The sequence below is a fragment of the Prionailurus bengalensis genome, chromosome D2, assembly GCF_016509475.1.
Source record: "Prionailurus bengalensis isolate Pbe53 chromosome D2, Fcat_Pben_1.1_paternal_pri, whole genome shotgun sequence".
NCBI lineage: Eukaryota > Metazoa > Chordata > Mammalia > Carnivora > Felidae > Prionailurus > Prionailurus bengalensis.
In genome coordinates, this window is record NC_057351.1 from 35,210,803 (window position 1) to 35,230,118 (window position 19,316).

The 19,316-nt window shown below is 46.8% G+C and overlaps 2 protein-coding genes across 9 annotated transcripts; one reads left to right on the forward strand and one right to left on the reverse strand.

Moving 5' to 3' along the window:
• The first annotated feature begins 205 nt into the window (after window positions 1-205).
• Window positions 206-12,826, forward strand: VDAC2 (voltage dependent anion channel 2). 5 transcript variants are annotated; one of them, XM_043598150.1, is made up of 11 exons: window positions 206-760; window positions 893-982; window positions 1,180-1,234; window positions 2,336-2,404; window positions 3,226-3,275; window positions 6,562-6,714; window positions 6,808-6,860; window positions 7,465-7,692; window positions 8,821-8,971; window positions 11,261-11,318; window positions 12,439-12,826. In XM_043598150.1, the coding sequence occupies exons 3-11, from the start codon at window positions 1,204-1,206 to the stop codon at window positions 12,528-12,530; spliced, it is 885 nt and encodes a 294-aa protein (XP_043454085.1). In that variant the 5' UTR covers window positions 206-760; window positions 893-982; window positions 1,180-1,203; the 3' UTR covers window positions 12,531-12,826. The 5 variants fall into 5 exon arrangements, with proteins under 5 accessions (XP_043454085.1, XP_043454083.1, XP_043454087.1 ...); XM_043598148.1 differs by having other exon boundaries at window positions 209-760; window positions 1,177-1,234; XM_043598152.1 differs by having other exon boundaries at window positions 209-360.
• Window positions 12,827-16,003: 3,177 nt separating this feature from the next.
• COMTD1 (catechol-O-methyltransferase domain containing 1) lies at window positions 16,004-19,315 on the reverse strand. 4 transcript variants are annotated; one of them, XM_043598155.1, is made up of 9 exons: window positions 19,061-19,315; window positions 18,838-18,956; window positions 17,879-18,708; window positions 17,595-17,722; window positions 17,232-17,337; window positions 17,025-17,143; window positions 16,866-16,920; window positions 16,460-16,593; window positions 16,004-16,256 (listed from the first exon to the last, which is right to left on the reverse strand). In XM_043598155.1, exons 3-9 carry the CDS (start codon window positions 17,970-17,972, stop codon window positions 16,104-16,106), a joined length of 789 nt encoding a protein of 262 aa, XP_043454090.1. In that variant the 5' UTR covers window positions 17,973-18,708; window positions 18,838-18,956; window positions 19,061-19,315; the 3' UTR covers window positions 16,004-16,103. The 4 variants fall into 4 exon arrangements, with proteins under 4 accessions (XP_043454090.1, XP_043454091.1, XP_043454089.1 ...); XM_043598156.1 differs by having other exon boundaries at window positions 17,879-18,246; window positions 18,652-18,708; window positions 18,838-19,154; XM_043598154.1 differs by having other exon boundaries at window positions 17,879-18,434; window positions 18,652-18,708; window positions 18,838-19,154.
• Between the last annotated feature and the right edge of the window lies 1 nt (window position 19,316).

Sequence of the window (19,316 nt, forward strand, 5' to 3'; positions counted from 1 at the left end):
CACACTGAAGGAACTTGAGCGCAACATTCTACTGCCTTGTCAGCAAGATTCCTAAATTTTCTAGCAGGCTTGACTCATCAAGACAGCTCCGGTTCGGTGCGTGTGCAAAGCTGTCCTATACCTAAGCCAGGAGGCGGCGACAAAAGAGGAACCCTAAGGGCTAGAAGCGAGGAAAAGGGGCGGGGCACCCTGAGGCCGGCTCCACTTAGTTCTGGGCTGGCCCTCCCACCGCGGCCTCTGCGATGGGAGGTGGGCGAAGGCAGTGAGAGCGGGTGGCGTTGGAAATGGCGCCCCAGTGTCCCATTCGTTCTTCCTGGGCCTGGAGAGAGTCTTTCAGAAGCGCACGCTGCACTTGCTCAGGTTAGGCCGGGGTAACGCTAGCTAACTCCTTCCAGACGCCCTGCACGGAGACGGTCTCTGCAGGGTATGGGAAACACACCCCTGGAAGGAAGTTGGAGAATCGTACGTGACCCCCGTGCTGCGCAGCCGCGCCCAGTGGCGCCGGGTCCCGCGCGGGTGCGCGCCTGACGCCCCACCCCATCCATGAGGAGCGCGCGCCGGGCCTCGGCCCCATTTCCCGCACGCGCAGTCCCTACAGCGCTGCCTCCGCCGTTCCCCGCCCCCTCTCCTCTGGGGTTGCCCTCGTCGCTGCCTGACCCGAGGTCCAGCAGCCTCTGCCTTTCCGGCCCCCGCCGACGGACAGAAGCAGCCCACCCCGGGGCTGGGTGTGTCTTCGGCCCTCGTGGCTGTTCTGAAGCAGGTTGGAGTGGACAGCGGGCGGCGTTGCGGGGGCCGGCGCGGCGGACAGCCTCGGGGGCATCGGCGGGGTCCTGGCGGGGGGAGGACAGGGTTGCGGCGGGCGGAACGGTGTCTCCTTCACTTCGCCCTCCAGCCGCGGTAGCTGCAGCCCAAGCCTGAGCGAGCCGAGCGGCCTCAGCTGCGAGCAGAGCGGCGGCAGCAGCCCCTCCCGGGAGAGCACCAGGTACGCCGCTGTCGCGTCACTTGGCCGCCTAGGCCCCGACGGCCAAGCAGGACGCCTTAGCCACACTCGGGGTCGGCCCTGGCTCCCTAAGATGGCCGCGCAGCCCCGCGGCTCTTCGCCTCCCTGTCTGAGACCCCCTTCTGGCCTCTTGACTTGTCCCTAACCCCCGCTGACCGCACCTCTTGTCCCTCCAGCAGATCACCTCTTTCTGTGGCTTCGCCATGGCGACCTATGGACAGAGCTGCGCGCGGCGTAAGTAGAGCGGAGCTGTCTGCGGGATGGGGCGGGGTTGGCTGGGAGTCGAAGCCTGTCCACCGGAAAACCGCACCTTCTTTCCCCTAATCTTTCCAAGGGCTTGGAAACTCGCCCCTTTCGGTAGCCGCTCCACCGTCTGACTGCCTCAGCTCTGCGGAGGAGGGGCTGGGCTGTGGGATTTCAGATAGAGGGACTAGGTCAGGGGAGTTGGTCTGTGGACGCATCACCTCCACCTCTTGAACGTGCCTTTGACGAACTCGAAAGCAAAAAGTTACTAACTGTTGGATTCAGCCTTTGGAAGATTGGGTCAGTCACTTTTTTAGAGGAAGTAGTAACCCCCTTGGTGAGAGCACAAGGTCATTACACGTGCTCCTAAGGGCGTGGACGTGCTCTGTAGAATGAATGAGCTGGTATAACCACCAGATTGCTTGTCCTTAAGCCGCATAGCATTGGCCAAGGACTTGAGTGCCATATTAATATGCCTAAAGTGCTTTTTGATAGTTAGTTGATGTAGATACTTGAGTGAATCCCAGTTTATTGTGTTTTTGTCTAAATTCTAGTATTTAAATTAACGTGTTAATTACCTATCTCTTCCCACTCCAGAATATTGGTTTCGAACTCATGGAGGATACTAAGAGGTCTGTTATGGGAGAGGGCCTTGTTTCAGGTTTTGGTTTTAGGTCACTTGGTTAAATCAGCCTATCCCAGTGAATTTTGGCAGAGATTTCTGTGTGTATAGATATGTTTATGTGTATGTGTTTGGTTCTTTGTACTAGTTGGGTCCTAAGAGGTGAGGCTGTAGATACTGTGTAAATTTAGGAATAGAAAGTCTGTTTTTTCTGTTTTGGAAGGAATTGCCCAAGTTTATATAGCCACTTACTGTGGTTATTCATTTTAGAAATAAGCCTTTATTGGTGATATCTCTTTCACGGATCATTAGAATACATATAGTTAGTGTAGCTCCTGGTAGTATCAAAAGAAAACATCTTCAACAAGTTGGACTGCTTCAATTTAAAGATAGCAGTGGGTGATAATCTAGTTCCTGGACAGAAAGTGGGAGAACAGGAACCTTAACACTGGAATGTTTCTTCCCACCAGCAATGTGTATTCCTCCATCATATGCTGACCTTGGCAAAGCTGCCAGAGATATTTTCAACAAGGGATTTGGTAAGATTCTTTTTTTCTTTCCTTTTTTTTTTTTCCTTACCTGCCCCCGATCAGAAGTGAAAATGTGTTTGGATTGCTTGAGGAAGTTAATAATTTTTTCAAATTGTAAATATCTTGCTGTGTTGGTTTGTTTACTAGATACATTTTAGATAAAACTTCTGTTAAAATAGTAACAATCCACGTCTTTCTCCATCCCAGTTTCCTCTTAATTTTTTTCAAACTGTAGTTCATGGATTTTATTTATAAGAAAAAAACAGCTGTGCTTTCATTTCTTTCAGATACAGCTTAGGTCTTGAGTGACTAGAATTATGATGTTTAAAGTGTTTTTGCTTTGGCAGTGGTTATTCCTAGTGGTTTATGGATTTTTTCAAATGAATTTGGGTTTTCTTCTTGAAGATTTTGTTCCACATACACCCCCTCTACTTTGGATTATTTTTCCAGTTACTTAGTTGATTAATCCTAAAGGAAGATCTCTTTGGGATAATTGTTCTAAATGTCTGTATTACAATAAACTATTGGTTATTCCAAGACTTAAAGTTAATTTTCTGATCTGATATTTAGGTTTTAAAATGGTTTGAAAACCATTTTTTGTGCCATATATACACCAGAACACTAGGCAAAGCTGCATGAGATGTTCTGTGCTGTACATGTTAGTTTACATAGAGTAATTAAAAATCTTTTCATTTAAATGTTGTATCAACCCACATTTTTATGCTCCTCTGAATATATGAAGTTTTTCTGTTCTTTATGTGATTTCAGCTATTGGTATGCATTTTTTATACAGAATAATCATTTTGTTATCTTTTACTCTCTACTTGAAGGTTTTGGGTTGGTGAAACTGGATGTGAAAACAAAGTCATGCAGTGGTGTGGTGAGTGTTAGATATCTAATAAATCCTGATGAACTGTTAAATAATTTTCCTTTTTCTTTTTAAAAAACATTTTTAATGTTAATCCATTTGAGAGCAAGAGCGTGTGTATGAGTGGGGGAGGGTCAGAGAGAGAGGGAGACACAGAATCTGAAGCAGGCTCCAGGCTCTGAGCTGTCAGCACAGCCCTGCGCCGGGCTCCAACTCACAAACTGCGAGATCATGACTTCGGGATCATGACCTGAGCCAAAGTCGGCCCCCCAACCCACTGAGCCACCCAGGTGCCCCCTGCCTTTTTTGTTTTTCAGTGTTCATTCATTTGTTTGTTAGAAGAGAGAGCGGGAGCGTGCGCACGCCCTTGCATGAGCAACGGAGGGGTAGAGAGACAGAATCCCAAGCAAGTTCCACACTGCTCTGATGCAGGGCTTGAGCTCTGTGAGACCCTAACCTGAACTGAAACCGAGAGTCAGATGCTTAATTGACTAAACCACCCAGGCGCTGCCCTGTTTTGAGATTGCTTTGGGGATGGTTATGTGTGTGAATACTGACTATTAACTGGTTATTTTGATAAATTCTTGCTGTAATTGTTAGCTCCCTTAGTGCATATAACTGATATTTATTAAAATTGATCATATTGTAGTTTCTTAATGCACAGACTTGGATTTCAGGGGTATTATATTGGTCACATCTGTCATTTGGCTTCTTTGGTCTGTAAGGAAGCCCAAGTGTTCACTGGTTGTGCAGCTTACCTGTTCAGAGTAATAGTACAGAGCAGTGACTTAGTGTTTGTTTTTGTGGTCCCACTCTTTAACCTCTTGAAGTCCTATATAAGCACTTGCTGTGCACTTTTGGCATCACAAAAGCCTTCTGAGAAAAATGAAGACTCAATCCTTGTTTAAAGAGCTTGTTTAGGGGCGCCTGGGTGGCGCAGTCGGTTAAGCGTCCGACTTCAGCCAGGTCACGATCTCGCGGTCCGGGAGTTCGAGCCCCGCGTCAGGCTCTGGGCTGATGGCTCAGAGGCTGGAGCCTGTTTCCGATTCTGTGTCTCCCTCTCTCTCTGCCCCTCCCCCATTCATGCTCTGTCTCTCTCTGTCCCAAAAATAAATAAACGTTGAAAAAAAAAATTAAAAAAAAAAAAATAAAGAGCTTGTTTATTGCTGGTTGGAGAGACAAAATAAACTTTAATCTGGAGAACAATCAGAGAAGTGTATCTAGTACTAGATTGATTAATCAAAATCTTTGTTGGAGAGAAAAGGCTTTTTGTGGACAGTGGTTAAGGAACGCTTTACAGAATTAGGTTTAAGATCAAGAAGGATGTATACGGGTTGGATTCCATACAGTATGTTTTGTTTCCATTAATGTGTAACTCAATGTGGTACTGCTCTTGTAGTATGTACCTGACCCCAGATAAGTCCCTTTAACAGCTCGTTCTGTTTTCTCACCTAAACTGCAGAGGTGTCCAGTTTGCTCCAGAATGTAGAAGCCTTAAGTGTTTGGTGATGGAGTGAAAGGTGTAAGCTGTTCCAGTGATGTCATCTGGTCCAATTCTGGTCCCACATGATGATCTTGATTTTGTGTCTTGAGGATTCCTTGGAGATATATATAGATATAGATATAGATACATATACACACACACACATAAACACACATATATATAGGCTGGCTCATAACCTATAGGCTGATGGATGGCAGTGGGTGGAGCCTCAAGAGTCATTGGTCTTTGTCACTCAGGATTAAAAATAGCTGCTTCCACATATTCAGCATTCTAAGGATTTGCTAGAAGAACATGCTGCATATATATATTGTTTTAGTAATGCTTTCCTTTTGTGTAGAGCACAGGAAAATGTGCAGAGCTTTCACAGTGCCAGTCCAATTTAATCCTCCAAAGGTAGATCTTGTTAACATACAATACAGGAAATTGAGACCCAGAAAAGTGTCTTCTTCAGTGTTCCTCATTTACTAAATGACAGCCAGAACTGGATGCCAGGACTCTTAAATTTTATATCCAGTGTTTTTTCCTGACAATCCAGTGCTTTTTAGTATGGGCACTGAGTGCCAAGCCTTGACTTGAAATTCCTGTTAAAGCATTTTACATCAGGAGATTGAGTCCATCTCACTGCAGAGCAATAGTTACACAAATGTTCTGTTTTCTAAGTGAGGGATGATTGGCCTTTTCTTCCACTGATGTATTTTTGATATTTCCTCACTCTTGCAGGCATCACAATTTCAGGTTGAGTTCTATTAGTTAGATTAGCTGTCTTCTTTAGACTTGGCTTTCCATTGGCCAAAGTGTGTAGCCATCATTAGCAGACAAATTGTGAATCAGAACACTCAGTAGGTATTTTAATATTTTAACTTGGAAGTTTGCCTGTCTGTATAATAAACTTTGAAAGATTATTAGGTTTTTGGATTTTCTGTAGCAGATTGTAAATTTCAGTAAGCCCTCCATATTATGCCTTCCTTTCCAGTTGGTGTGCAGTTAGGGATTGGCAAGTTACTTATATTTGCTGCAAACATAAGATTATGTGGTGTGCTTCAAATTAATACCTGTATTAGATTGTTTTCTCTACTGATATTATCTATCATACATAATATAGTTTACATCATGCATGATAAAACCAGTTGTAGAGCAAATCTTTTCCTACTTTGTTTCGTTTTTAATGAGAATGTGAAAGATGTTTGGGAAGGTATGAAATCTTAGGAAAACTTCATCTCAGAAAAATAGAATATTGGGGTTACCAAAGATTTAAAATTTTTTCTCATGGCATGAATTCTTCCTACACTGGAGTGCTTTCTGTTGTAGGAATTTTCAGGAAACATTTCCTAATAGTGTGTCAGTTATTATAAATGCTCATTTTAGTGATGGGGGGGCATCTATGATTAACCATACTAACCTTCGTGGTGTTTTATTTAATATCAGGCAGAAAGGAAACAGTGCCAAAACATTCATTCCTCCCCGCCACCTTCCCTGATTTTTAAATTCCAAATAAAATCACCTTAGTGGAAGTTTCCTTAAAAGGTCTACAGTTTGTTGTTCATTTGAGAATTAGATACAGGTTAACTTGTGATTGACTGGTTGGAAATGTCCAGTGTATGTAAGGTGGCAGTTAGTAACTGACAGGCTAATTTGTTCTTGTATGTACTCACAGTAGCAGAGGATAGGAATATTTGGGAAACTAGAAAAAAGGATTAGTGAAATTCCTGTATTTTAGTGGGTTTTTATGTAAGTTAGGCAGTGATTCATCTAGGCTTACAAGAAAGTTCATGAAGTCATTTATTGTCTTACTAGGAATTCTCAACATCTGGTTCATCTAACACAGACACTGGTAAAGTTACTGGAACCTTGGAGACCAAATATAAATGGTGTGAGTATGGTCTGACTTTCACAGAAAAATGGAACACTGATAACACTCTGGGAACAGAAATAGCAATTGAAGACCAGGTAACATTTTGAACATGTGTTTTAGTATTAATTTATTTTTGTAATTCAAAAAGGAAATAAAGATGAAAACAAATTCTTTTTCTCTCAAAATAGATTTGTCAAGGTTTGAAACTGACATTTGATACTACCTTTTCACCAAACACGGGGTAAGCATGTAACAGACATTTTTATCTGCTTTAAATTTCGTTTTTATTTTTAAGTAATCTCTATATCCAGTGTGGAGCTTTAGCTCAACCCTGAGATCAAGAGTCATATGCTCTAGCAACTGAGCCAGCCAGGCACCCCTTTATCTGCTTTAAATTTAAAAGCATTTCTGTATATTTAGGAAAGGTGCACGTTTACTGTTTGATAGCTTCCTTAACTTCCTTGTGGTGGTGAATTTCTGTTTTTGCCTTTGGAAGATGATGAGTACTACAGTCGCTATTGTTGGCTTCCCTTCAAATATATGCCTCTTCCCATTGTGGCACTAACTTGGGTAATTAACATGTTTCTAATAGGCTTTTGTGACTGATTGCCAGTCGTGCAAAAAGCAATCTTCTGATGGTGGTAGAAGTCCAGTAACTCCATGTTCCCTTGTTTTTTTAGCTCACTGAGCTGTATCTTCTTTACCTCTTAGGGTTATCCTGCTACTGCTTTTACTCCCCATTTGTGCTGCAGTTCATAAATCCCTCTTGTGCTGTCTGTGCAGAGGTTGAGTGTGTAAGGCTTTCCCACTGGCATCAGTTTTAAGTCAGCTTGTTCTTTTTCCAGAAAGAAAAGTGGTAAAATCAAGTCGTCTTACAAGAGGGAGTGTATAAACCTCGGTTGTGATGTTGACTTTGATTTTGCTGGACCTGCAATCCATGGTTCAGCTGTCTTTGGTTATGAGGGCTGGCTTGCTGGGTACCAGATGACCTTTGACAGTGCCAAATCAAAGCTGACAAGAAACAACTTTGCAGTGGGCTACAGGACTGGGGATTTCCAGCTACATACTAATGTGTGAGTATTTCCTTTGTGGGTTATGGGGACATAGGACCTGGGAGTGGTATTGATGTCACCTGTCATTTCTTATGAACCCAGGTACAATCTAAAGGATTTCTCTTAAAAAAAAAAAAAAAAAAAGAATTTCTGCCTTTTTAAAAGAAAATTTCTTTATTTATTTTGAGAGTGTGTGTGCATGCCTGTGTGGGAGGGGCAGAGAGAGAGAGAGAGAGAGAGAGAGAGAGAAAGAAAGAATATTCCAGGCAGGCTCCACGCTGTCAGCGCAGAGCCCGACTAGGGGCTCAAACTCAAAAACTGTCAGATCATGACCTGAGCTAAAATCAAGAGTTGGATGCTTAACCAACTTAGCCACCCAGTACCCCTAAAGGATCTCTCTTAACACAAAAAGATCATCATCCTTAGGCATTTCCAGGTGCCCTTAAGAAGTGTATAGTAGAAAACGTTAGTCTGACTTTTGGTGCTGAGAGAGTAAATGTTTAATTTATGTGAGGCTTGATGTGCTCTGGAGTTTTAGAAAAGGCTAAGATTTGCCAAATTACCAGTATGTTTGACTTGTCTGTGATATCTGAGGTGCTGAGTTGGTAGGATTGCCTAAAATGTATGGTGTTTTTACCTAACCCAAATTAGGTATGTATGTTGAAAGGATTTAAGAATTTTTCTCCCTTATAAAAACAACGGATTATTAAATAGCAGAAGTACAAAGAAGACCAAAATTTCTCATAATCCTAATCCTACCATCTAGATGTATAATCTTTGTTACCTGATAATGTTTGGGAGTTTTCTCTTCTTATATGTAAATATAGAAAATACATATTACAAAGCCTGGTTTATAATCCCTCCCGTACTACCTTAATACATTTTGATAATTTTATTGTAGCATTCTACAGCATGATTATTAATGGCTGGGTGGTAATTCTACTGAATGATTTATCATGATTTGTATGACCTTACTTTGGGGCATACATTGGAATAAAGACCTTTTAAAACACGTTTTCAGTGGAATACTAGAGACCCATGAGAGCAGTATAACTATAGCATTGTTTAACTATAATTCTACAATATCAGGTTAGTGCTGTAGACATTACAGTGTCTGTTTTAGATTTACTAATTTAAAGTATCTTACAGCAATGATGGGACAGAATTTGGAGGATCAATTTATCAGAAAGTATGTGAAGATCTTGACACTTCAGTAAACCTTGCTTGGACATCAGGTACCAACTGCACTCGCTTTGGCATTGCAGCCAAATATCAGTTGGACCCCACTGCTTCCATTTCTGTGAGTACTGCTGTGGGCTTGGAGTGGGCTCTTTGCTTGTGGGAATTCATCTTTGGGTAGATTGAATTGTATTGAAAGTTTGAACCGTGGTTCACAGGATCCCTAGTTTACTCCTAGATTGGAATTAGAATTTGTAATGCTGCATTTTCTGTGGAGACAGTGTTAGAAGTTTGTTACCAGGTCATAGGAGTTTGTTTAACCTCAAAAGCTGCTCAGTTAGTGTGGATAATAACCCTGAGCTCCAAGCCTGTCTAAGCTCAGGTAAGCCAGTGTTTTGGCCCCAGGCCAGGAGTAATAGCATTTTAATTCTTACTTTGTCTTTCTATAGGAAATAGTAGTACTATGTTAGTTGGACTCTGTCTTTATGGTTAACAAAATATCTTTAGATTTGATCTTCAGGGTCTGTGGTACAAATGCTGTTTTGCAGGTGGAGATCCCAAAGCTTAGAGAGAGAAAGGACTTTCCTTACTGCTAGGCCCAGAGCAGAAGGGGTAGAACCAGGATTGGACTTGTACATCTTTTGATTTCCCTCCTGGCTAGGGTGACCACTAGCTCATCCTGCTTTGCCTGGGACTATTCCAGCTTTAGCATTAAGAGTACTGCATCCCAGGGGCACATGGGTGGCTCAGTCGGCAAAGTGTTCCACTTTGGCTCAGGTCATAATTTCACGGTTTGTGAGTTTGAGCCCAGTGTCAGGCTCTGTGCTGACAACTCAGAACCTAGAGCCTGCTTCGGATGCTGTGTCTCCCTCTCTCTCTGCCTCTCCCCGCCTGCGCTTTCTCTCAAAATAATAAACATTAAAAAAAAAAGTCTTGCATCCCAAGGACTCCCTTCCACCTGTTCTTGGTTAGTTGGGGTGGATAGCCACCCTAGTCCTTTTCTTAGGCTTTTTTTTTTTTTTTTTAATGTTTGTTTTTGAGAGAGAGAGACAGACAGCTTGAGCAGGAGGAGGGGCAGAGAGAGAGAGGGAGACACAGAATCGAAAGCAGACTCCAGGCTCTGCACTGTCCGCACGGAGCCCGACTGGGGGCTCGAACCCATGAACCATGAGATCATGACCTGAGCCAAAGTTGGACACTCAACTGACTGAGCTACCCAGTCGCTTTGCTTCTTTGCTATTTCATCCTTCAGTCATAGTGGGTTTAGGGTAGAAGGGCGTGCAGTGTCTGAGAGTGTAGAGGCAAGGCACTGGCTCTATTTGAGGCACATTAGCAGCTGTTCCTGTGTGTCAGTTGCTTACAGGTCAGGCACTGCCTATACTGTATGTACTGGGAATGAAAGGAAGTTAAACCTTCCCCGAGAGTTATTTCTGTTATGTAAAGTGATCTTCATTCCTGAGAACAATGTTTTGATAATTTAGGCAGTTAAGCTTTAGCCTCACTCTTATTTTATGATAGCAGTTATAAGCAGAAAGAGTGAGAAGCACCCAGAATGCTTTTGCCATTGGCAAGGCGGTGATTCATTTATTTTTCCCGTCTGTTTCCACTTATACTGTAGCAGTAAAAACCTTAGGATTCACACATTATCCTCTGGTAGCTACGCTGCTGTTCTTTTCAAATGTATGTCCATGGCACCATCACAGATTTAATGCCAGCTGATGTAGCTCTCTCATAGTCTAAAATGGGAAGGCAACTTTGGCCTGTGTGCCATTGAGTGACTCCTGGGGATTAGTTTGGAAATACATCTAACATTTCTAGTGCCCCTGTGCCCCCAATCAAGCATCACCCTGAAGTATTGCCCATCACAGTTTGATGGTTTACTTCTATTCTGAAATAGTAGAAACTTGTATCCAGTTTTGTCTGAGGCTCTTAGCTTGTTGGGCACAAGATGGTCACTAGTGGGGCATTTCTTTCCTAAGACCAATAGCTCACTTGGCCATTGGTGGCTAGTGAAGGCTTGGCTGTGTGCCGAGTGAACGTAAGTGCCGTTTATGTGACTTTTGCTTGTAGGTACATCATTTCTGTCTCTGGACTGGACTGTTTTGATGTTACACATTACAAGAGTGTAGACATCAAATAATTTCCAAATCTGTTTTGATCCTAGAGGTTGTTTGTCACCTTTTTACAATGAAGAAAATTGGGTCCTACTGATAATCTGACTTTGAGTTTAATGGATAAGAATTAAGTGGCACCTGGCTGTTGTTTGGCTTAATAACAATATTGAATTTTAGTATTTCACATGTGAATAAAAAAGCAGAACACTTCATAATTGCATGATAGGGAAACCTGGAGGGCCTTTGTCTCTCCGGAGATTCAAAAAGTTTACAGCTGTTTTTGTATTTTATTTTAGGCAAAAGTCAACAACTCTAGTTTAATTGGAGTGGGCTATACTCAGACTCTGAGGCCTGGTAAGTGTTCTTGATACGTAGGATTTTTTTGATGGTGTTTCAAAAATTATTTTTTATTTCTCAGCTTCTTTGTAAACCTTTCAAAAAAAGTACTATGAACATGTTTATCTTTTGCCACAATTTTTTTATTCCTTTTTTTTTTTCTTTTTTTTTTTGCTGGGCTGTTTGGAAGTTGGAGCTGTCATGACACTTCCCTAAATGCTTCAGCATGCATCTACTCAGAACAGGAGTGTTTTGCTCTCTGACATAACTCATTGCTTTCATTGTTTGGTCTCTGTAGTCTCGTTTACTTTATGTACTATTTTGAGCCTTGCTATGTTTTCTAGAGCAGTACTTACCAAATTTTAGTGTGCATGAATCACCCGGGGACTCATCAAAATGCAGATTCTGAGCCCATAGATCTGGATGAAGGGTTCTTTCTAACAAGCCAGTGTTACTGGTTCTTGGACCACATTTGAATAGCAGGTTCTAAAGCACTTGGAACTCCCCCCCCCCACTCCCCCCTTTCAAATAGGGATTTTCCCCCAGACTTTATTTTGGCCTTTTGGAAACCTAAAGGAAAGAATGGTATGAAGAACACCCATATGCCCTTAGCCACATTTACCAGTTAACATATACCACATGTGTTTTCTCTGTCCATGTCTGCATACATAATCCTTTTTTTCTCTATATGCCTTTAAGAATTATTTGTTTTGTAGACATGTGGATACACCAGCCCTAACATGCATATCCTGAGATTAAGACATTTTTCTTCCTAACTACAATACCACTGTCACAGCTAAGGAAATTAACATTAATTTAGCAATACATAATAGTCTATACATGTAGTCTATATTCTGTTTTTCCCGCTTCTCTATTGTAGTTTTCCTTTCCTGAGTCCAATTATGATTTTCCTTTGTAGCATATTGAATATTACTATATTTTCTAGAGCACTTTGAACTTTATTAACATTTTTATGCTCTGTGACTTTATCTCTTTACTTTCTGAATTCTCTTGTATCTCTGATACTCCTAAGTGCCCCCTGGTGGCTGGCACTAATAGGTCATCTGACAGGCTGAGGAGGGACAGGCAGACTTTCGAGGTGTTCAGACAAATCATAGTTGCCTGCTTTTGTTTACAGGTGTCAAGCTTACACTGTCTGCTCTGGTAGATGGGAAGAGCATTAATGCTGGAGGCCACAAACTTGGGCTTGCCCTGGAGTTGGAGGCTTAATCTAGCTGAAAGAAACCTCTGGGAATGGGTATCAGAAGATTTGGCCTTAATATATTTCCAGTGTGACCGACCAGCAGGCTTTTTCCCCCCAAGAAGGTGATCAAAACAAAGGATGATCTAAACAAGAGCTGTATTTTAAATATTTAGACAGTTACTTGTTAGCTGGTTTCTAGTTGAATCGGTTATCTATCTAGTTACCAATGCTGCAGTCGTGCAGTCACCTATACATTATTTAAATGTATTTAACTGTTAAATGCGCTACCCACCAATAATGAAATAGACCTTTATGAAAACTGTGCAATTGTGTGCATGTTTGTTTTTATGTTCTTATTAACATTGAAAATTGCCATTGAATGAGATGGATCAGTGGAAGTTTTAAGATGAGGTTAAAAAATTTTGTTAAATTCAACTATTAGAGTTACTTTTGGTATCCCAAAACATTACAGATTATGAATAAAACAAGTATACATAACTAATGACTCCAAGTATTTGCAGAGTTAAACATTTGCCAGCTAGGGTCAAATCTCCCTTGTATCTAGTTAGTACTTTATTTTTCTGGTGAGCATTTTGCTTTTTACCTAAATCTGTGCCATTAAGTCCTCTGTGTCCCTAAAGTAACTCCATGAGCTTTTTGGACTACAATAAAATAAGAGGATATATGCCTTTATATCTTCAGTTTGTAAGTTTGTCCAAAATTCCATTGGATCACTGTTGACCCCAGGAGGGAGTGGAGAGTAAGTGATGAAGAAAGGAAGAAGGGATGGTGCTGAAGGTTAGCCACATACACCACACCCCTGCAAGCTATCGCTGTGGAAAATGAGCTAGGCCATAGGTGGGATGGGACAAGGTGTAGGCAAGTGGAGTGGGGTGTCTGTAACCAGAGGAACTGAGAAGGGAATATGTGGGTCTCGGTCAGATGTCAGTCATTTTATTCTAGGCAGACACTGACTGAAAGGGTCGGGCTTAAGTGTGTGAGACCAGAAGCCGTGCCTTCAGGTTTTGTGGCCACTGGCCCTTAATCTGCACTTGGACTGAATGATAGAAATTAATAGGTGATTCTGGTTGGAATAGTAGGAAAGAGCAAGTGTTCTGATGGGAGGAGATAGTTTGAAGAATGTGATCAGAGTTTAAGAGAAGGGAGAAATTTGTTCACATTGAAACTACTAGACCCAGTGTACCATTTGAAGTCAGAGAGAACAGATAAGGAAATGTAAGTACTTTCAGACTCACTACCCAAAAAAATGATACATGCTGAATATTTCTAGGTCAGAAAGAATCTGATGAGAGATTAGAAACCCAAGCAAACTTTCCACACTGGGGTGATAAAAAGGCTCCTTCTGGGGCGCCTGGGTAGCTCAGTCAGGCATCTGACTCGATTTCAGCTCAGATCATGATCTCACGGTTATAGATTAAGCCCTGCCTTGGGCTCTGTGCTCAGTATGGAGCCTGGTTAGGATTCTCAATCTCTACCCCTTCCCCCCCCATTCGTGCTCTCCTCTAAAAACAACAAAAAAGGGGGGCGCCTGGGTGGCGCAGTCGGTTAAGCGTCCGACTTCAGCTCAGGTCATGATCTCGCGGTCCGTGAGTTCGAGCCCCACGTCGGGCTCTGGGCTGATGGCTCAGAGCCTGGAGCCTGTTTCCGATTCTGTGTCTCCCTCTCTCTCTGCCCCTCCCCCGTTCATGCTCTGTCTCTCTCTGTCCCAAAAATAAATAAACGTTGAAAAAAAGAAATTAAAAAACAACAAAAAAGGGGTCTTTCTGATCTCACTGTGTTCGTCTTGACGGACTGGCAGAAATGGCCTGTATGAATAAGACAGGACTTAATGGCAGAAAGTTGGAATTTGAGCCATTTGAGAGACACTGTTGCTAGGTTAAAAAAGATGTGTCTGCAAGTTAGGTGTGAAAACACCTCATGCTTTTTGGATAAACAGGAGAGGTGTGAAGTAGCTCAGCAGACCACTGAGAAACTGCTGACGGTGCTTGGTGGGAAGGAATTGGTCACAGGCCTGGTGACCCCTGAAGCCTCCTGGATGACCTGCTGCCCCTTAGTTAACCAGTGGCCTTCCCTCATGTTGTGTTTACCTGGTCCAGTACTCAGGACTGGGTGTGGCACAAGTGAGCTACCAGTTTGTCAAAGATCTATTTAAGAGTAAATTGGGCCTGTTCACCCATGTGCATCCTTTTTTTTTTTAAAACATTTATTTTTGAGACAAAGCATGAACGGGGGAGGGGCAGAGAGAGAGGGAGACACAGAATCTGAAATAGGCTCCAGACTCTGAGCTGTCAGCACAGAGCACGACACGGGGCTCGAACCCACAGACCATGAGATCATGACCTGGGCCGAAGTCAGACGCTTAACCGACTGAGCCACCCAGGCACCCCTTCCCCGTGTGCAACCTTAATAGGCTTTAATGTGTGGAGAGACAAGGGTTGGTTCACACCCAGAGCCCTGTGGGTTAAAATGTAAGGTACGTACCAAGAAGTTTAGCATTATGAAAGTTGCCTGTTATGGTCTCCTGTGGCCTTGTTTCTAGTAGCCTCCAGCCTCATAGCAGCACCCAGGCCTAACCAAGTGGTGGCAAAACCTGATTGTCTTCTAGGCTGATGCCATTTCTGCCTGAGGCAGTGTTAGTGAGAAGAACACTTCATCTGTGGCCTGGAGATATCTTCCTAGGGGATTAGGATTAGGGAGGTTTAGATGAGAGAAGTGAAGCACCTGGCTTCCCTCCACCTCAGCTCGTAGATGTTGGTGCCGGACAGCCTAACCATATCTTCATCTTCCTCTGGGGAACTTCTTTAAAACCGCAGTACTGATGGTCTCCTCCTACCTGTTGGCCTGTCTGCTTCACACCTTTCTGGTCAGTGATCCCACTCAGTCCCTCACCTTTCTCCAGGACTTCAGGGGGAGGACAGGATATATACTCCAACCTCGTGGTCCTCAGGTCTAAGACAAGTGGCCTGGTTTTCAGAAGTGATGTCCACTGACCAGAGCCTCCACTGTAGAGGTGAGATCGAGCTGACAGTGCTGTGAAAACATGGGCAGATAGCAGAACTAGCATAACCTGTGAAAGTACCCAGCCACAAACCTGGTCAGCTGTAGGGTCTGTTTCCTGTTGTCAGACTCCAGCTATGGTCTCCCAACCAGTCCCAGCTGCGCCAAACAAGAGCTTCATTCACTTGACCCTCCTAGGAAGCTAAGTAGGAGGGAGACCAAGGCGGGGCTCTAGCCAGCATCCTGTGGAGTGGAGGCAAATCCGAAGAGCTGGGATCTCTGACCAACTGTATGTGGCCAGGTCAATCAAAACTTTATATCTTGCCTCCTGTCAGCTGGAGGCTCCTACTCAGGCTTTAGCCCTGGTGCCACGGAGGGGATGACGCCTATGACCTCAAGGCTCCCTTCTGCTGAAGAACCTGCCAGTGCTGGGCCCTCCCTCCCTACCCCACGTTAGAGCCACGTACGGAGGCTGAGAAGATCTTGTCCCAGGCCCCACTTTATTGTCGAATTTAGAACTCAGGGTTGATGTCTGGGGTACCCAGGTCCCCTCACTTGAGGCCACTCTCGGGGGGCCAGCCCTAGATCTTGAAGGCTAAGGTGAGGCCGTCGCCCAGAGGCAGAAGGCTGATGTGGACCCTGGCGTCCCTCAGGATGCGCTCGTTCAGGTTCCGCACACACTGGGCCTCGGTGTCCCGCGGTTGAGGCTGTAACACCTCTCCGCGCCACAGGACCTGCGGGGGGGCGGGGCATCATGGAGGGACAGGGCCGAGGAGGAGGTGCCTAAGCAGGAGGCGGGGTGAGAGCTGGAGACAGGACCCCAGGGGGAGAAAGCACTGGGCGGGGCTTTGTGGCATGGGGGCGGGGCACAGGGAGGAGCCAAGGGAAAAGACGGAGACCCAGCCCAGGAAGGCTCTCCCCCTAGTCTATCCCTTACACTGAGGACGGCGAGGACTCCTCCAGGGCGCAGCAGCTGCAGGCACCGCTCATAGTAGGCGGCACAGTTCTCCTTGTCCGCGTCCACCACGGCCACGTCGAAGGTGCTAGCCTCGCCCGCGGCCAGGAGCTCGTCTTGGGGGGGGGGGGGGCGGGGGTAAGATAGGTCTTGAGTCCGCAGCCCAGGTGGTCAGAAGCCCCTGCCCAGGCCTGCCCAGGTGCTGTGACCATTCAGGGACTCTGGTCTGGAGGGGCGCCCTGCCACCCAGCATGTGGCCGCATAGGTGAGGCCAGGAAGCAGAGGACTGTCACTGCCTCAACCCCGCCCAGCAGACCTGGTCACTAGCTCACGCCCAGTCGTCCCACTTAGAAAATGGTGCCAAGGCCCCTTCTACTCCGTTGCTCACCCAGGGTCTCCAGGGCGGGCTTCAACCGAAGGTCGATCTTGTGTTCCTCCTCAGCCTGCGGAAGGAGTGGGGTCACAGCCAGCAGGTCCCTTCTCCTAGGGCTGGGAGTGGTCAGGCTCCAAGGGCCTGACGAGGGCCTCAAATGTGCGGGACACTCACCTGCCTCCACAGGGGCCGCCCCAGCTCCGGAGGCTCTGGGTTCACCTCGCAGGTTATTACGCGCCCGGCCGGGGGCAGCGCCAAGGCCAACGCTAGGGCTGAGTAGCCTGTGAAAGTGCCTGTGGGCAGGGACATGGACAGGCTCAGGCCAGAATGGGGGACATCCTGGTGACTTAGGCTCCCAGTGGTCCCAGCCGTGCGCCCTACCCAGGTCCAGCGCCTTCTTCGCCTTGATGAGTCGTGCCAGGTTGGCCAGAAGCTGGGCCTGCTCACAGGTCATCATGGAATCTCCCTGCGGCTGCTCCAGGGTCAGCTGTGTCGCGGTGGTGGAGGGGAGAGGGTCGCACCACCACTGCCAGTCACCCAGCTCCGCCCCGTGTTCACACCCCCTCCAGGTGCGCGGCTGTGGGCGTGGCCTAGGGGGACTGGCCCTCAGGGAACGCCCACCGCGCCCCGCCTGCGGTGTCCCGGAAGCCCGGGGAGCTCCAAGGCCCAGCCCAAGGTCACACAAGCACGTGGGGCCCGCTGGGTCCGAAGTGGGCGCCTGTTCCCGCCCCTGGCCCTGCTGACCAGCCGTAGGCTCCGCAGCACCGGATGCTCCCGCATGGAGCGGCTCAGCAGATACTGCCAGAGGGGGCTGTCTTCAGGGGGCAGCAGGCGCTTCTCTCGCCGGGATCGCTCCGGATGGCACCGTCTCCCTGACGGGGAGGGGTCCTGGGTCAGGGTCTGGGACTCCGGGGCGCCAGGGCTGAGCTTCAGCCTCAGCCAGCCTCGCGGAGTCACGGGCTCCGCTCCCGCACCTGCCCCGCCTGCGGGGGCTCTGCGGGAGGTGCCGCAGGCCCCGCCTTACTCACCCAGGAAGAGGCCGGTGGCGAAGGCGGCGCCCAGCGCGGCGGAGCCCAGGACCAACGCGGCGGGCACAGAGAGCCGGGGTGCGGGCTGGATCATGGTGCGGCCAGGAGGGAGCAACGTCCAGGTCACTTGGCTTGGGCTTCTGCGCCCGCACTGGGACCCGCCTGCCTTCTAGTCTCCGCCTTGTCCCCGTACTGCCCGCAGAACTGCGGTCTCGAACGCCATCTGGCGGCCGCACAGCTTTACTGCAAGCCCCGCTAGAGCGAGCCGGGCGCCATCTGGTGGCTGCGCTTGGAACTGCGCCCGGGGAGGGGAGCAAGCCTGCATCTGGGGTCTGGGCTTTCGGTGCGGGTCCTCGAGGTCTACGGTCCTGGGTCAGGGAGGTAGAAATTTGATGCCCCTCCTGGGTGCTTCTTATTATCGCTGCTGCTTCTGCTGGGACCCTGGGGCATATGTGGGTGGGTGGCTGGGCCGCTGGCGTAACAGGATAGTAATTTGCACGAAGTGATAGAAATTACAGGAGTTCCGAGAGGGACTGAGAGAATTAGGGGAGGCTTCCTGTGGGAGGTGAGTGAGGGTATCCGATTGAAGGACCCGGTTTGGGGACAAAAACCACAGGAGGGGAGGCTTGAGAGTCCAGAGGCAGGTCTTGTTGATGGGGCTCTGAGACAAGGTTCTTAGAAACCCGCCGTTGGGTGCCAGACAGACGTATGAGCTCTTGGGTCCCTCTTTCTCAGCCTGTTTATTTTGTGTGAAGTAGGAACCACGGTCTTACCGTAAACAGCACCAGATCCCACAACCTGGCACACAGTAGGTGTCCAGTAAATGGCAGCTGTGGAGACATGTGGAGGCAGGAGTGGAGACATTTGGGGGAGGGGGAGTGATTGGAGGGCAGGTGAGGTCCCCTTGCAGGGCTGTTCTTGTAAGGTCACTCTCCAGTGAGCATTGATGGAACACTTACTGTAACACAAAGTGGGGAAGGCGAAAGAAGCCAGTGGCTTGCATTCCTAGTGACGCTGCATTCAGAGACCACAGCACACACTAGAATGGGGAGCAGCTCTGCTTTCACAATTTCCTCTTCTGCAAAATGGGGTTATTCACAGTCGCCACCTCCCAGGGGATGAAAAGAGAAAATCCACGTGAAGGATTTACACAGGGCCGGCACTTGGTGGGCTGTAACTTACATTTAAAAGGAGTCCAGGGCCAAAGGGCAGCGGGTCATCCGGCCGCTCAAGGTTACCTCCCCCCCCCCCCCCCCCCCGGGCTGGGTGCTCCAACAGCCCATTTAGTACCCACTCTGGCCAGTCAGGAACTCCACCGGGGGGCTTCCCAGAGGAGGCTTAGCGGGTGCGAGGCCCCCGGACCCCGAGGCCCGGAGGCAGGTTTGTTGAGGTTTAGGGGGTGGTCCGTGAGATCGGCTAAGCCGAGGAAGATCGGAGC

Coding starts and splice junctions, on each gene's coding strand:
- VDAC2 (XM_043598150.1), top strand. CDS start 1,204: ATGGCGACCTATGGACAGAGCTGCGCGCGGC. Junction 3,276..6,561: donor CAAAGTCATGCAGTGGTGTG/GTGAGTGTTAGA, acceptor TTGTCTTACTAG/GAATTCTCAACATCTGGTTC. Junction 8,972..11,260: donor ACCCCACTGCTTCCATTTCT/GTGAGTACTGCT, acceptor ATTTTATTTTAG/GCAAAAGTCAACAACTCTAG.
- COMTD1 (XM_043598155.1), bottom strand. CDS start 17,972: ATGATCCAGCCCGCACCCCGGCTCTCTGTGCCCGCCGCGTTGGTCCTG. Junction 17,723..17,878: donor CGCCACCGGCCTCTTCCTGG/GTGAGTAAGGCG, acceptor CCTCCCCGTCAG/GGAGACGGTGCCATCCGGAG. Junction 16,257..16,459: donor GAGTCCTCGCCGTCCTCAGT/GTAAGGGATAGA, acceptor GCCCCCCCGCAG/GTCCTGTGGCGCGGAGAGGT.